This window comes from Amblyraja radiata, chromosome 2, assembly GCF_010909765.2.
Source record: "Amblyraja radiata isolate CabotCenter1 chromosome 2, sAmbRad1.1.pri, whole genome shotgun sequence".
Lineage (NCBI taxonomy): Eukaryota > Metazoa > Chordata > Chondrichthyes > Rajiformes > Rajidae > Amblyraja > Amblyraja radiata.
The window spans coordinates 59,631,134-59,647,436 of record NC_045957.1 but is presented as its reverse complement, the minus strand read 5'-3'; the positions used below and the strand labels follow the sequence as shown (position 1 = coordinate 59,647,436).

General features: G+C 41.1%; 1 protein-coding gene across 1 annotated transcript; it reads right to left on the bottom strand.

Moving 5' to 3' along the window:
* Nucleotides 1-447: 447 nt before the first annotated feature.
* fkbp14 (FKBP prolyl isomerase 14) lies at nucleotides 448-16,297 on the bottom strand. The gene is made up of 4 exons (XM_033047336.1): nucleotides 15,943-16,297; nucleotides 7,464-7,615; nucleotides 5,451-5,578; nucleotides 448-1,829 (listed from the first exon to the last, which is right to left on the bottom strand). Exons 1-4 carry the CDS (start codon nucleotides 16,155-16,157, stop codon nucleotides 1,671-1,673), a joined length of 654 nt encoding a protein of 217 aa, XP_032903227.1. The 5' UTR covers nucleotides 16,158-16,297; the 3' UTR covers nucleotides 448-1,670.
* Nucleotides 16,298-16,303: the final 6 nt, after the last annotated feature.

Below are 16,303 nucleotides of genomic sequence, written 5' to 3'. Positions count from 1 at the left end.
TTATTCAGTACAGTATTGCAATTGATTTGGATATTTTGGCTTTAATATAATTTATGTGAGGTTTCCAAGTTAATTTGTTGTCAATTAATACTCCAAGAAATTTTATTTCAGATACTCTTTCTATTTCTGTGCCATTTATCATGAGCTTTTTTTCTGTGTTGGTTGATTGATTTCCAAATATTATGAATTTTGTTTTACTTAAATTCAATGTGAGTTTATTTTCGTCAAACCAGATCTTCATCCTGCTCAATTCCTTTTCCATACTATCCAGGAGCTGTTCCAAGTTGTCTCCACAGCAGAGTAAGTTAATATCATGGCTGATCATCCCCAATCAGTACCCCATTCCTGCCTTCTCCCCATATCCCCTGACTCCGATTTTTAAGAGCCCTTATTCTTATTTCGATTATGTGATTTCTCAAACAAGTCAAATAACAAATCACAGTAAAATATGTAACAATATGCATTTAAGTACCCAAATTTGTAAACAGAATTAAATATACAATGTTGCTGGCTAAAAAATACTATCAAAGGCTATTGAGCCGTAAACAGTTTATTACTTTCATCTTACTTTTTAAACGTTAATGATATTTTTTAATAACTGTATACAATTCCACATGCAATGCTTACATAATTTATTTCACAATAAAAGCAAATGTAGAAATGTTGACTTTTGCAGCAGTACTAAATGTTGTTCTCATTGGGGAAAAAAGGATCAGACATTGTTTGTAATCTGAATATTTAAAGTACAAGACGTTCTAAACTACATAATATTGAAACAATGCAAAGCATAAAGACAAAAGAATTGTAAATTACAATGATAGAAGGTAAAAAAAGGTAAAAATGTCATCAGACATTGCAATAAACTTTACACATCTTGGACATGGAACCCATATACAGTTGCTCAGCCAGACATTTAAGTAAAAGGTACAGCCACAAAACGGATGTAAACGTCTGAGCTATGAATAAAAGTTAGGGATGTGCAAGGTGTGACGGGAGGAATTGAAAAGTATGTGCGCATAAATAAAATGATCTCACTGTATACTCTGAATGCGGGACAAGGAGAAATGGATTTGTATTAATTTGAAGACCAATTTAAAACATAAAGCTCTGTATATGGTAAAGAGAATGACATATGGAATAGACTTTGACAATAGTGGAGGCAAAGATTGACATCAGAATAAAATTTGGATGCTACAATTCATTGGCTGCAGGAGCACCCTGAGTAATTCAATTATGTTGGAACAAATCATTCACCAAATTACAAACAATAATTGCATTCTTAACTGACATAGAAAAAAAAGTTTTAATTTAACCAAACATGGTCAGTGTGGTAGGGATGGGATAAAGAGGTAAGAAAATAATTTTCTAAATAACTGTACTGCTGTCAAATAGCTTTATTTATAAATATACACATGCAGTGTCTTTAGATATGTCAAAGTGTGCTTTGGTAAAGCACAGAAATGATTAATTTATTTTAAATCAAGACCACAAGGTGAAACATTTCTTTAAAGGAATCTTTTCTTCGTGATAATTCATCATATTGACTTAATCAAAAACATTTAAAACAATCTTTACGCATCTGGTCACTTTGTAATGGAGTGATTCTCTTTCCATTAACATTAGCAATGCAAGGTCCAAAACCACTGATAGGAAACCGCACTGAATTATGTTTACAGTTCATCGTGTTTATAAGTAAATTCTCTGGCAGAGATGTATCCATCTTCATCCTCATCTTCATTTTTAAAGATATCATTTACCATAATCTCCTGATGGGTTTCATTATGATCAATTCCATACTTATCAAATTCACTGCGTAGATATTCTTTCACCTGTAGCAAATATAGTCTAATTAATTGAACAGAAACTTTCAAAGGCATGCAATCTAAATTATAGAATGATCAAATATTAAAAAAGCCAATTTTTTGCAATTTTGGAAAGAGTGAAAAAAATATTTTACATATTTCAAACTGTTTTGTGGGTGAGAGTTTGCATACATTCCTGTGTCAGCTCAAGCTTAAATTAACATGATAGTATATAAAGGAATGCAATAATGGGCACCTGCTCATAAATGGAGACAATAGTGATGTGTCTGTCAGAACCAGAAAGATTAATTAAAAACTGTGGTGGTGATTGTAGTGTGGGGAGAGGGTGTGAATGGTGGCAAGCCTTGGGGCATGGTACAATTGGACCCTTCCTCCCAAGAAAATATAAATGTAATTATTTTTAAATGGTTTTTCTCCCCAAACTAAAAATCCTCTTGCAGAAACAAAAAACTGCAGATGCTGGTTTATACCAGATATACACAAAGTGCTGGAGTAAGTAACTCAGCAGGTCAGGCTGTATCTCTGGAGAAAAAGGATGGGTGACATTTCTCGTCAGGAGGCTTCTTCGAACCTTCAAGAGTCAAGAGAGTTTTATTGTCATTTGTCCCAGAGAGGACAATGAAATTCTTGCTTGCTGCAGCACAACAAAATATGTAAATGTAATATAGAACAGGAGATAAAAGTTCAGTGTGTCTATATACCATCGACCATCTATATATATACACACACACACACACACACACAATAAATAAACAGATAAAGTGCAATAGCAATAATAGACTGTTATTGTTCAGAGATTGTTTGATGTCATGTTTAATAGCCTGATGGCTGTGGGGATGAGGTGTTCCTGAACCTGGATGATCTAGATTTCAAGCTCCTGTACCTTCTTCCTGATGGCAACACAGAGATGAATGTGTGGCCAGGATGGTGTGGGTCTTTGATGATGTCGGCAGCCTTTTTGAGGCAGTGACTGCAATATATCCCTTCGATGGTGGGGAGGTCAAAGCCAATGATGGACTGGGCAGTGGTCACAACTTTCTGCATTTTTTCCCCCGCTCCTGGACGTTCGAGATGCCGAACCAAGCCACAATGCAACCGGTCAGCATGCTCTCTACTGTGGACCTGTAGAAATTTGCGAGAGTCCTCCTTGACATACCGACTCTCCTTAATTTTCTCAGGAAGTAGCGCTGATGTGCATTCTTTATAATTGCATCAGTGTGCTGAGACCAGAAAAGATCTTCGGAAATATGCACGCCCAGGAATGTGAAGGGGATATAAACGGGATTGTGGGTTCCTATCCTACCCCTTCCAAAGTCCACAATCAGTTCCATGGCTTTGCTGGTGTTGAGAGCCAGGTTGTTGTGCTGGCACCATTTGGTCAATTGGTCGATCTCACTTCCATACTGACTCATCACCATCAGTAATTTGTCCCACAACAGTAGTGTCATCGGCGAACTTGATGATGGAGTTCACACTATGTCCGGCTACACAGTCATGAGTATAGAGTGAGTACAGCAGGGGGCTGAGTACGCAGCCTTGAGGTGCCCCCGTGCTGATTGTAATCGAGGATGACACATTTCCATCAATAGGGACAGACTGTGGTCTGTGGATGAGGAAGTTGAGGATCTAGAAATCAATCAACTTCTGGACTCCCAGGATAGACACAGAAAGCCGGAGTAACTCAGCGGGACAGGCAGCACCTCTGGAGGGAAGGAATGGGCTACGTTTCGGGTTGAGACCCTTCTGCGGACTGGTTAAGGATAAGGGAAACATGAGATATAGACAGTGATGTGGAGAGATAAAGAACAATGAATGAAAGATAGGCAAAAAAGTAACAATGATAAAGGACACAGGCCATTGTAAGCTGTTTGTAGGGAGAGTAGGGTGAAAATGAGAAGCTAATGCAACGTATGGGGGAGTGATAGAGAGAGGGAATACCAGGGCTACCTGAAGTGAAATAAATCAATATTCATACCACTGGGCTGTAAGATAGGAGATGCTGTTCCTCCAATTTGCGTTTAGCCTCACTCTGGCAATGGAGGAGACCGAGGACAGAAAGGTCTGTGTGGGAATGGGAAGAAGAATTAAAGTGTCCAGCAACTGGGAGATCAGGTTGGCTCACTCGGGCTGAGCGAAGGTGTTCCGCGAAATGATCATTTGGTCTCGCCGATGTATAAGTGTCCACATCTTAAACAACAGATACAGTAGATGAGGTTGGAGGAGGTGCGAATGAACCTCTGCTTAACCTGAAAGGACTGTAGGGGCCCCTGGACATAGCGACCGGTGTTGCAACTTCTGCGTTTGCAGGGGAAGGTACCTGGAGAGGTGGTGGTTTGGGTCGGATGGGATGAGTTAACCAGGGAGTTGCCGAGGGAATGGTCTCTGCGGAAGGCGGAAAGGGGAAAATGTGGCTAGCGGTGGGATCCCGTTGGAGGTGGCAGAAATTTCGGAGGAGTATGTGTTGCATGCGATGGCTGATGGGGTGGAAGGTAAGGACTAGGGGGACTCTGTCTCTGTTGCGACTAGGGGGAGGTGGAGCTGCAGGGTACCGAGGAGACACGAGTGAGGGCCTCATCTATGATGGGAGAGGGGAACCCCCGTTCCCTAAAGAATGAGAACATCTCAGATGCATGGTTCCCCAGCATATCTTCCATTCATTATTCTTTATCTTTCCACATCACCGTCTATATCTCTTGTTTCCCTTGCCCCTAACCAGTCAGAAGAAGGGTCTCATCCTGAAACGTCACCCATTCCTTCTCTCCAGGGTTGCTACCTGTCCCGCTGAGTTACTCCAGCTTTTTGTGTCATTCTTCGGATTAATCCAGCGTTTGCAATACCTTCTTACACATTTCTGGACTCCCAACATTACTTACCTTTCATTGTTAGGTGGCCAGTTCAGAGAAACAGTGCAGAAACTGGTCCTTTTTTTCGTCTGGTGATGGTTGTTCCGTGAATCAGTTACACATTTAAGTTGTGCTTTGTAAATTTGTCAACGCCGTAGGTGGCTGCTATTTGTTTACATTGGGTATGCAGCAAAGGATTTCACTGTGCCTAGTCACATGTGACAATAAAGTATTCCATCCCAAGTTGATATTGTCCTTGTTCTGAACATGTAATCTGGAGCACAGCCATCTGATTCTAATGAAAATCCTTACTGTCATTCTGGCAGCCCCACTTCCCAAAAGTGCAGAAAGAATGCATAACAGAGTAAGTTTATTATCCCCACTTAACACGCTCCTGCAACATTGAAAGTATATTTATTTCTATTGGAACAGATGGAGTTTCTCTTCTAATTTGTTTAAATTTGACGGCTCCACAGGTCTGTGAAAATGTAAAATGGTATGGAGAGTTTAAGCAATCATATTTAAAAATCTTCCTTGAAGCATGCAAAGGAATTCTGAAGTGAAGGAGCATATTTAAATAATTGACAGGAATCAAAATACACGACAGAAATAAACAAACTGCAGATGCTAGAAATCTAATCTAAAAACAGAAAATGCTGCAAATACACAGCAGGTCAGGATGATTAGACCTGAAACGTTAAATCTCTTCCCACAGATGCTGATTGGCCTGCTAAGTATTCCTAGCATTTTCCGTTTATGAATTATATTAAAGATAAAAATTTACCTCTTGTCTCGATAATTTCCAATCATCATCAAGGTCCATATTTTGGAATGAATCATGAGACCGTGGGCCACTTTTGATCTCCAGAAGCTCAATTTCAAATATCAAAGTGCTTTCAGGTGGTATTTTACCTGTAAAATATAGTATATTTATTAAATTTACTTGTGTTCGGAATGTAATGACACAATTAACTGAAAAACATCATGAGGCATTGTATATTTGTTAATCATTATATAATATAATTGTCTGATGACATGACCACCAAGATATTTAGATAATTCTGCTTTAAAGTACTCATTGCTTTCCTAAGAAACTTTGTATTATAAAACAAAATTGCATTACAAGACAATTGTGTCACTGGGGAAAAGGGAATTGTGAACTAAAGTGTGCAAGGCTCACAATATAGTTATTTTTCCACTACCCATTTATTAAAAATAGAGGTTTCTACAACAGCCAATATATTTTTAGTACTGCAAGCTAAAAATATTGCTGTGAATCATTATTTAATAAGTCAAGTCAATTTTCACCACACACATACAAGATGTATAGTGAAATGAAAGTAGGAATGCTTGCCAGATTGTGCAAAACAACAGAACAGAAGTATTGTTGCACACACTGTCAATAGCAGTTGCTAGTCAATTTCAATGGCCACCTGTGGTGAAAATGGCAGCTATATTCTTAAGAGACAATGTTATCTTATTACTGCTGTGGGGTAAATGATGGAAACCTTTTTTTCACTATACTGTGTAAAAACAGCTTTTTTCAACTCGTCAATCTTCCAACTTTAAAAGGTTCTCTAGTTCCCAATTAAATTTGTGTTATTATCAATTTAGCCCATGCCGTGCAAATATTGCTCACCACTGGCAATATGTCCAACATGCATTATGGAAACACATGTTATAGCAGAATTACCTGTATATGGAATCAAGATTATAAAAAGGGGGATAAATCTTAATGGCAATTGTTTTATTTTAAACAATTGTTAAATCCTTAAATTTATAATATACCACACTTTCATCCAGATTTTGCAGGTTTCATATAAATACGAGGTTGAATCAGACTGAGAATTCAAATTAGGGCAACAACATCGCGTGCACAGTGGATCTTGTCAACATCACCACTTTGATTTCCAAGTATCATCCACTATTGAGATAGATGGCATTATTTTAGCTTATCTCCCTATTTTCTCATGCACTTGTAGCCAGCCTTACCATGAAGTAAAACAATCACAACTGCCAAAATCAGCATGCAAATGTCACTCTGTATGGAGGTTTCAATTCAAAGGCAATGAATATGCATGAGCATGTTAGCTGTTAACCAAACAAAAAGAATATTAAATTGTTAGTAATGTAATTGTCAACACTGTAACAACTGTATATGTTAGCAATCGTTGAGTACATTAGTAGACAAAGGCCACATGCAAGATACTTTGGTTAAAATACAAAATCTATTTGCTTTGATAATTACAGTGCTAGGTTTAGTAACAAATAGATAATCTGTTAAAAGAATGAGAGCTCGAGTAGTCTCAGAAAACATTCCTTTCATTATATTAAACCTGTTGCTGAAGTTTAGAATAGACTGATGTTATTGAACTTTATTCACTGTTCCTTGCATTATAAAGCTACCAAACTCTCATCTCTTGAACTTGCACCAGGTTACCAACTTGAAACTATGATATACTGGATCCAATACAAGACTGCTCAATAGGAAACAACTCTAAGTATAGTTATTGATGCTGTAATATTCACATGTTGAAAGTTTATTAAATAGAAAAATAATCCAAACATTACCATTTTGGTTATGTGAAACCACATTTATCATGTATGGTTATCCTCAAACTTCTGGAATCGTACAAAACATCTCACCTGATTTCACCCAGGCATCTCATGTACACAACATTTCATTATCTTGTAGTTTTGTGGATAGAAGATCAAAACTGCAGAAATAATACAAAATGTCTGGATCATACATAATAAATTCATATACCTCATCTAAACCTAATGCTGGGTACAATACCTCTTCCTTCTTTTCCGAAGGCTAAGGCAGGTGGGATGACAAGTTTCCTCTTCTCTCCAGAACACATTTCACCTAATCCTTTATCCCAACCTGTGAGCGATTCTTTAATCCCAAGTGTGAACCAAACTGGTTGGCCATCGTTGCTAGAATGACTGAAATAATATAAAATATACTTAGCAGCAAAGTGGGGACCACAGATGCAATAAGCAGATACAGTTTTGCTGCAAGAAAAGACAATGCAAAGCAAAGAGATACACAACAATGTAACCTTTTACAATTATGAAGTCATTATACCTTAGATATTAATAGAAAGATATTCCCATAAAGATACTTAATCGAAATGTCAGAACTGTGGAAAAACCAAAGATACTAGAGGAGCTCCTCTAGTATCTTTGGGAAAAACTGACTTCTTAAAACTGTGAAACATTTACAAATTCGGAAGAGTCAAGAACTGGAGCGCTTTTTTTCCAACGTCCCAAAGAACTTTACTGCAACTATGTAGTTTTGATGTGTAGCTCTGTTGTGATATATTGAATATCACAGATGATATTTGTGCACAGCAAGGTTCAATATCGATTAGAGTAATAAAAGCACATATTCAGCACTTTGTAACATTGGGTATAACTTTCCGTCTCTTCTGCAGAACAGTGATATAGGTCTGTGTCCAGCTGTGAGCGAAGACAGCACATAATATAGGCTGACTCAAACATGTACTCATCGGCCAACCTCTCACTGCAATGGTGTTGCCTGCATTTTGCATTTAAGCTGGAGTTTGTTTTGAAACCCACAACCTACTGACTCGTAGGCAAGATTACCACAAACTGAATCTTGACTGACACAGAAGCAGGAACAATTACGTTCATTGAAGAAACAAAAGAAACAACATGACCACATTGAAATCTGACCTTACTCCCATGGTTGAGCAGTTTGGTGACAATCACATCAACATGAACTACTCAAGCTCAAATGTTCCAATTGTCCAAGCATGTCAGTATTTTTGGACGATATTCTTTTGTGAAGTGGAAAAAAACATCTTTTCAATCCCTTTGATTTTAAACAATGTTCCTTTATCCTTGAAAATTTCTCATTTGCTTTTCATTTAGAAGGTCAGAAACTTTACAAAGAGTACAATTTATTGGCTATCATATCTGCCTTTTAGAAGACAAGCAGTGATGCTGGTGTTCTTCTAGCTATGGTACTTTCAGAGTGCAGTTGGAATGACAAGTTCCAGTACTTATGTACAGGGCCCTCCATAATGTCTGGGACAAAGACCCATCATTTATTTATTTGCCTCTGTACTCCACAATTTGAGATTTGTAATAGAAAACCAAAAGAAAAATCACATGTGGTTAAAGTGCACATTGTCAAATTTTAATAAAGGCCATTTTTGTACATTTTGGTTTCACCATGTAAAAATTACAGCAGTGTTTATACATAGTTCCCCCCCATTTCAGGGCACCATAGTGTTTGGGACACAGCAATGTCATGTAAATGAAAGTAGTCATGTTTAGTATTTTGTTGCATATCCTTTACATGCAATGACTGCTTGAAGTCTGCGATTCATGGACATCACCAGTTGTTGGGTGTCTTCTCTGGTGATGGCTGCCAGACCTGTATTGCAGCCATCTTTAGCTCATGCTTGTTTTGGGGGCTAGTCACCTTCAGTTTTCTCTTCAGCATATAAAAGGCATGCTCAATTGGGTTCAGATAGGGTTATTGATTTGCCCACTCAAGAATTGACCATTTTTTAGCTTGGAAAAACTCCTTTGTTGCTTTAGCAGTATGTTTGGGATCATTGTCTTGCTGTAGAGTGAACTGCTGGCCAATGAGTTTTTAAGCATTTGTTTGAACTTGAGCAGATGGGATGTATCTATACACTTCAGAATTCATTATGCTACTACCATCAGCAGTTGTATCATCAATAAAGATAATTGAGCCAGTACCTTCAGCAGCCATACATGCCCAGGCCATAACAGCCCACCATCATGTTTCACAGATGAGGTGGTATGCTATGGATCTTGGGCAGTTCATTCTCTCCTCCATATTTTCCTCTTGCCATCACTCTGATGGAAGTTAATCTTCACCTCATCTGTCCCACAAGACCTTTTTCCAGAACTGTGGTTGCTCTTTTAAGTATTTCTTAGCAAACTGTAACCTGGCCATCCTATTTTTGCAGCTAACCAGTGGTTTGCATCTTGCGATGTAGCCTCTGTATTTCTGTTCATGAAGTCTTCTGCGGACAGTGGTCATTGACAAATCCACACCCGACTCCTGAAGAGTGTTTTTCATCTGTCCATCAGGTGTTTGGGTTTTTTCTTTATTATAGAGAGAATTCTTCTGTCATCAGCGGTGGAGGTCTTCCTTGGCCTGTCAGTCCCTTTGCGATTAGTAAGCTCATTAGTGCTCTCTTTCTTCTTTATGATGTTCCAAACAATTGATTTTGGTAAGACTAAGGTTTGGCTGATGTCTCTCACAGTTTTATTCACGTTTCTCAGTGTCATAATGGCTTATTTTACTTTCATTGGCACAACTTTGGTCCTCATGTTGATAAACAGCAATAAAAGTTTTCAAAGGTGATGGAAGACTAGGGGAAAGTAGGTGCTGAGAGCTCTCTTATACCTGCATTAAGGAGCAATTACAAACACCTCTGAAGCCATGTGTCCCAAACATTATGGTGCCCTGAAATGGGGGGACTATGTATAAACAGCTATGTATAAACACACATGGTGAAACCAAAATGTATAAAAATACCCTTTATTAAAATCTGACAATGTGCACTTTAACCACATGTGATTTTTTTTTTCTATTACAAATCTCAAATTGTGGAGTACAGAGGCAAATAAATAAATGACGGCTCTTTGTCCCAAACATTATGGAGGGCACAGTAGGTAAAATAAACCAACGATTATATAATTTCAAGTCAGGGTAGTACAAGAAGTGGAGGGAAATGTGGTAGCTGTACTTTCTACCCTTGTTCCTTTACGAGGAAGACGCGTAACTGCAGAGAACGTATACATCTCAGACACAGTATAGTAGTGGTGACGAGTGTAACTATTTGGGGTGGTTGAGGCGATTCCAACAAACTTTAGAGAATCGGGATGTTTGTGGAGGAACTCGCCAGTATCCAGTCACTGATCAGCTTGTACAGCCATTTTATGTGTGTGACTCATCGAGTTGAGTTTCTGGTCAATATTAGCTCCAAGGATGTCATTTCCAAGATACGCAGTACTGGCAATATCATTGAACTTGGCTGATTGAATTCTTGATGATGTTCATTGCCATTTTTCAGTTTAGTGTTGATTGTCATCCAGCTCCTGCTGCACACAGACATAGGCTGGTTCATTTTTTGAGGAGCTGAAATGGAATTTAACTACAGAATCATCCGCAGACACCCTGGTCCACACTACATCTATGCATGATTCCCTTGTGAAATAGAAAGTGCCGTATTGAGTGTCATGCAATGGGATGGATGATGTGGCTGTTCAGATTGAATGTTATGAGATGTAGATGAAGATTACAAATTATGAGATGTATGCCTGAGATTTAAAGCGTGTTTGAAGTTTGATGTGGTATAGCGCCTTGAGTATTAGAAAGGCGCTATATAAATCCCATCCATTATTATTATTATATGTTACAGGCCCATACAAAGCTTTTCAAAAAGGGGGGTGGCATGACAGGATTACAAAAAACGTAATGTGAAATAATGTATGTGCTGCACATATCACAAGCATGAAGTCCCTTGATGCCGGGGTCCAGGGCCCACTTAAGGGCCCTGGAAGCTCAGGGGTTTTAGATGCTCTCTGATCCATTCTGAGCCTTAATTTGGAGTATTTTTGCACCAAATTTATGACCAATATTTCAGAAATTAACAGGAATCCGAGGTAGCTTTTTCACACAAAGGGTGCTGGGTGTATTTAACGAGCTGCCAGAAGAGGTAGTTAAGGCTGGGACTATCCTAATGTTTAAGAGACATTTGGACGTACACGGATAGGACAGATTTAGATGGATATGGGCCAAACGCGTTTGAGTGGGACTAGTGTAGATGGGACATGTCGGTCGGTGTGGGCAAGTTGGGCTGAAGGGCCTGTTTTCACACTGCATCATTCTATGACTAAAAAGTGAAGAAGAAAAATGCATGTAGATAAGTAGAGCAGATTTGAAAGAGGAGTGAAATTTAAAGGCAGAGAGAGGTTTATGGGTGGAAAGGAACATAGGAGAGGAGGGAGGAGAGTGGGCTTGGGCAGATGGGTGAAGGGAAAATAGTCACAAAGTGCTGGAGTAACTCAGCGGGTCAGGCAGCATCTGTGGAGAATATGAATAGGCGACGTTTCACAGAATGCTGGAGTAACTCAGCGAGTCAGGCAGCATCTGTGGAGAACATGGATAGGTGACATATCACAGAGTGCTGGAGTAACTCAGTGAGTCAGGCAGCATCTGTGGAGAACATGGATAGGTGACATGTCACAGAGTGCTGGAGTAACTCAGTGGGTCAGGCAGCATCTCTGGAGAAAAGGTATAGATTATAGTTCGGGTCAAGACCGTTCTTCAGTAATATTCATGATGTGCCATGCATAGACATTCCTGAATGTTACCCAAACCATCGTGAGCTACTTTGTTACGGTGCTTGCCCTCTCCTATAACGTCTCCGCTGCCTTGAGTGATGCAGAATAGGACACAAGCTTTGGGACGGTGTGAAACTGTTGCCGTCTGTCCCAGCCTGGTAAAAACCTGGATGGAGTGGATTTGGAGAGGATGTTTCCACTAGTGGGAGTCTAGGACCAATGGCCACAGCCTCAGAATTAAAAGATATTCCTTTAGGAAGGAGATGAGTAGGAATTTCTTAAGTCAGAGGGTGGCAACTGTGGAATTCATTGCCACAGCTAGCTGTAGAGGTCAAGTCACTGGACATTTTTCAGGAGGAGATTGATAGATTCTTGATTGATAGGGGTGTCAGAGGTAATGGGGAGAAGGCAGGAGAATGGGTTTGAGAGGGAAAGATAGAGTCATAGGGTGACAGTGTGGAAACAGGCCCTTCGGCCCAGCATGTCCCATCTGCACTAGTCCCACCTGCCCACGTTTGATCCATATCCCTCCAAACCTGTCCTATCCATGTACCTGTCTAACTGTTTCTTAAATGTTGCGATAGTCCCTGCCACAACTACCTCCTCTGGTAGCTTGTTCCATATACCTACCACCCTTTGTGTGAAAAACATACCCCTCAGATTCCTATTAAATCTTTTGCCCTTCACCTTAAACTTATGTCCTCTGCTCCTCGATTCACTTACTCTGGGCAAAAGACTCAACCATATCTATTCAAATTATGGTTTTATACACCTCTATTAGATCATCCCTCAGCCTCCTGGGCTCCACGAAATAGAGTCCCAGCCTACTCAACCTCTCCCTATAGCTCTGGCCCTCTAGTCCTGGCAACATCCTCATAAATCTTCACTATACCCTTTCCAGTTTGATGACATCTTTCCTATAACATGGTGCCCAGAACTGAACACAATACTCTGAATGCGGCCTCACCAACTTCTTATGCAACTGCAACATGACCTCCCAACTTCTATATTCACCCGACCCGCTGAGTTACTCCAGCACTCTGAAATGCCACAGGACAGGACAAGATTAGCAAGTTTGCTGATGATACAGAAGTGAGTGGTTTTGCAGATAGTGAAGATGGTTGTGAAAGATTGCAGCAGGATCTGGATCAATTAACCAGGTGGGCAGAGGAATGGTTGATGGTTGCATGGTTCCTTGAAGGTCATGTCGCAGGTATATCAAGTGGTCAAAAAGTATTTTGGTACTTTAGTCCTCATCAGTCAGAATATTGAGTATAGAAGTTGGGAGGTCATGTTGCAGTTGTATAAGACGTTGGTGAGACCGCCTTTAGAATATTGTGTTCAGTTCTGGGCACCATGTTATAGGAAATATATCAAACTGAAAAGAGCACAGAGATCCCCATCCTGGATCAGTCCAATCAGGGTTTTGTCATCCACAAACTTGAGAAGCTTGACAGAGGTGTCTGTGGAGGTGCAGTCATTGGGCGTGAAGTGGTGATTGGAGTGGGGTGGGTGTCGAAGGGCCCAGTCTTTGCAGACTGAGGTCAAGCTGTGAGTGCGTGTGATGTGGTTGGGTGGGGTGGAAAAGGTTCCATTCTTTTCATACTGGAGTCTTGCCTTAATAGGTGTGAAGTGGTGAATGGGAAGGAGAGGGTGCAGGGTCCATTCTTTGCAGACTGGGGTCTAGCTGTGTTTGTTGGCGACGGGGTTTCAGGGTTACGTTTCTGATTTTCAAGCCTGCAGTAATACTCATTCAGCTTGTTCATCAGCTGACGATTGTCCAAAGAGTGGGGGGCTTTCCTCTTATAGCTGGTGATTTCTTGCATGCCCTTCCAAACTGAAGAAGCATCACTAGCTCAGAACTTGCTCTTCAACTTCTCAGAGTATCTTTCCTTGGCAGCTCTGATTCCTCTTCTCAGCGCTTTATCGATTAGGCTATCTTTTAACTTTTTAACGATTAGGCTATCGGCTTGACGCATATTTGCCCCCCTCCCCCCGATCTCAAAATGGAAATGTTACATCTGTATATAATGATCCCATTAAAATGTGTATTTATGTCACAAACTATGGAATCATATTTTTCAGTATTGTTATCGAAAAGAAAGCAGTTCCAATTGTTTGATATTATTTGATATTGTTTAATATTATTCATATGGAGAAAATATAATAGCTCTAAAACCTACCTTAATTTTGCAATCTCACTTAAGATAATCCCCCTTTCCCTCTCCCCTCCCCATGACTCTCTCCTCTCCCTTCCCCTCTCTCTCTTCCCCCTCTCACATCTCCCCTCTTTCTTGCGGGGGGGGGCGAAGATGAAGGTGGCGCGGGCCCAGCGGACGGGGGGGGGATGAAGGTGGCGTGGGCCCCGTGGAGGTGGCGGGGACCCAGCGGGTGTCAGTGGGGGTGGCGTGGGCCCAGCGGGGGTGGCGTGAGCCCAGCGGGGATGGCGTAGACCCAGCAGGGGTCAGCGAGGGTGGCGTGGACCCAGCGGGGGTGTCGTGGGCCCAGCAGGGGTGGAGTGAGCCCAGCGGGGATGGCGTAGACCCAGCGGGGGTGGCATGGGCTCAGCGGGGGTGGCGTGGGCTCAGCGGGGATGGCGTGAGTCCAGCGGGGGTGGCATGGGCTCAGCGGGGGTGGCATGAGCTCAGCGGGGGTGGCGTGGGCCCAGCGGGGGTGGTGTGGGGGGTAAGATGGTTTGGGGCCCGGCGGCGGGGGGAGGCAAGGGGAGCGGGCTCCGCCGCAGCGGCGACTGGTGTTGGGGTTACAGCCGTTGGGTTCAGATTCAGCCACTCCCGCCCGGGGACGAGAGAACAGAGAACTGGCCGTTTCCAAAGTGGAAACTTTGATTTTTTATTTTATTTTCGATTTTTTTTTGGTGACATTTTTCTCAAGGAAAAAAAAGGAGGTGCGGTCGCACCCAACGCACCCCCCCTTCAGACGGCCATGTGTTAATGCCAGGTACCACCATAATCAATAGATTTTATTTTGTCTTTTGGACGGCAGTAGAGTGCCAGAGACCTGGATTTAATCCTAACTAGTGTGCTTTCTGTGCGGAGTTTGTACCTTCTCCCTGTGACCACGCAAGTTTTCTTCGGATGCTCCAGTTTCTTCTCGCACTCCAAAAACAGATAGGTTTGTAGGTTAATTGGCTTTGGTAAACATTTTAAACTGTTCCTGTGTGTAGCATAGAGCTATTGTACAGGGTAATCATTGGTCAGCGGGCCAGCATATTTCTGCGCTATATCTCTAAAGTCTGAAGTTAACTGGACAAATATAGTAGAAAGCAGTGTCAGTTACTTATTTGGTGGTATTGAAATCAGTTGATGTCTTCAACTGTGGTATTGTTCCCTTATTCTTGAACTGGACACCTCACTTTCACTTCAGGACAGCCTCCAATCACTGCCTTTTCAATGTACATTTGGAGGACCTAGTGAGGCCTCACCTCCTTGGTTACCCATCTAACCAGAGCAATACAAACAAATCTGTGAAGTTTCATGTTATGTTCTTCCATCTCTCCTTGAAGCTGTCAAGCCCCATGGAACTGCATACAACTCGTGCTTTTGCCACAATACACTCCTCGTTAAACATGTTCTGCCACAATACACTTCTCGTTAAACATGTACAGACTTGTTGTAATCTTCAGTTAACTTCAGATGAAGAGGCAATTTCCTCAGAGTTAGGCACTTTTATCTCTCAGGGATTGTTGATCATCTAAATCATTATCGAGAATGCCACATTAAGTCCAATAAAAAGGTTCATCGCACTTTAAGGGCACCAACGTTCGTGATCTTGTGCTTCACCAGATTTGAATTAATTCAATCATAGATTACTGGTTTATGGTATTCATATGCACCTCGGGTTCATTTATGACACAATTAATGACAAACGATCTAACTTTTTGCTCCTCAAGGACTTACCTGGAATGAAACATGGTCCCATTCTCAAAGTATCCAGAGTAATGTATCAGTAACTTGTCACCGATCTTGGTTTTTCTGTGACAGAGGAAAGGCTTTTGTAACACGTCGATTTTCACTTCAGCTTCTGGGATCAGAGCACTGCTGGCGTAATCCAGCATAAAGGTGAAAATGAGTGCGTGCAAAAGATTGATGCAATTGACCAGCAGAAGCCACATGCTGTCCGTTTAGAAGAATATTTGTTTCTCTTATTGCCTTCTCCTTGACCCAATGCGCGCAGACGTGGCACTGGCAACTTTTCTTCGCTCTGCAACTTTCGAGTGGGGACCGCGCGTTGACGTCACATGACGCCACGCCCCCTCAG

Excerpts from the sequence above, each read along its gene's own strand:
- fkbp14 (XM_033047336.1), bottom strand. The coding sequence starts at position 16,157 with ATGTGGCTTCTGCTGGTCAATTGCATCAATCTTTTGCACGCACTCATT. Across the intron at positions 7,616-15,942 it reads GGGACCATGTTTCATTCCAG|TCATTCTAGCAACGATGGCC; the intron begins GTAAGTCCTTGA and ends ATATTATTTCAG. Across the intron at positions 1,830-5,450 it reads GGAAATTATCGAGACAAGAG|GTGAAAGAATATCTACGCAG; the intron begins GTAAATTTTTAT and ends TATTTGCTACAG.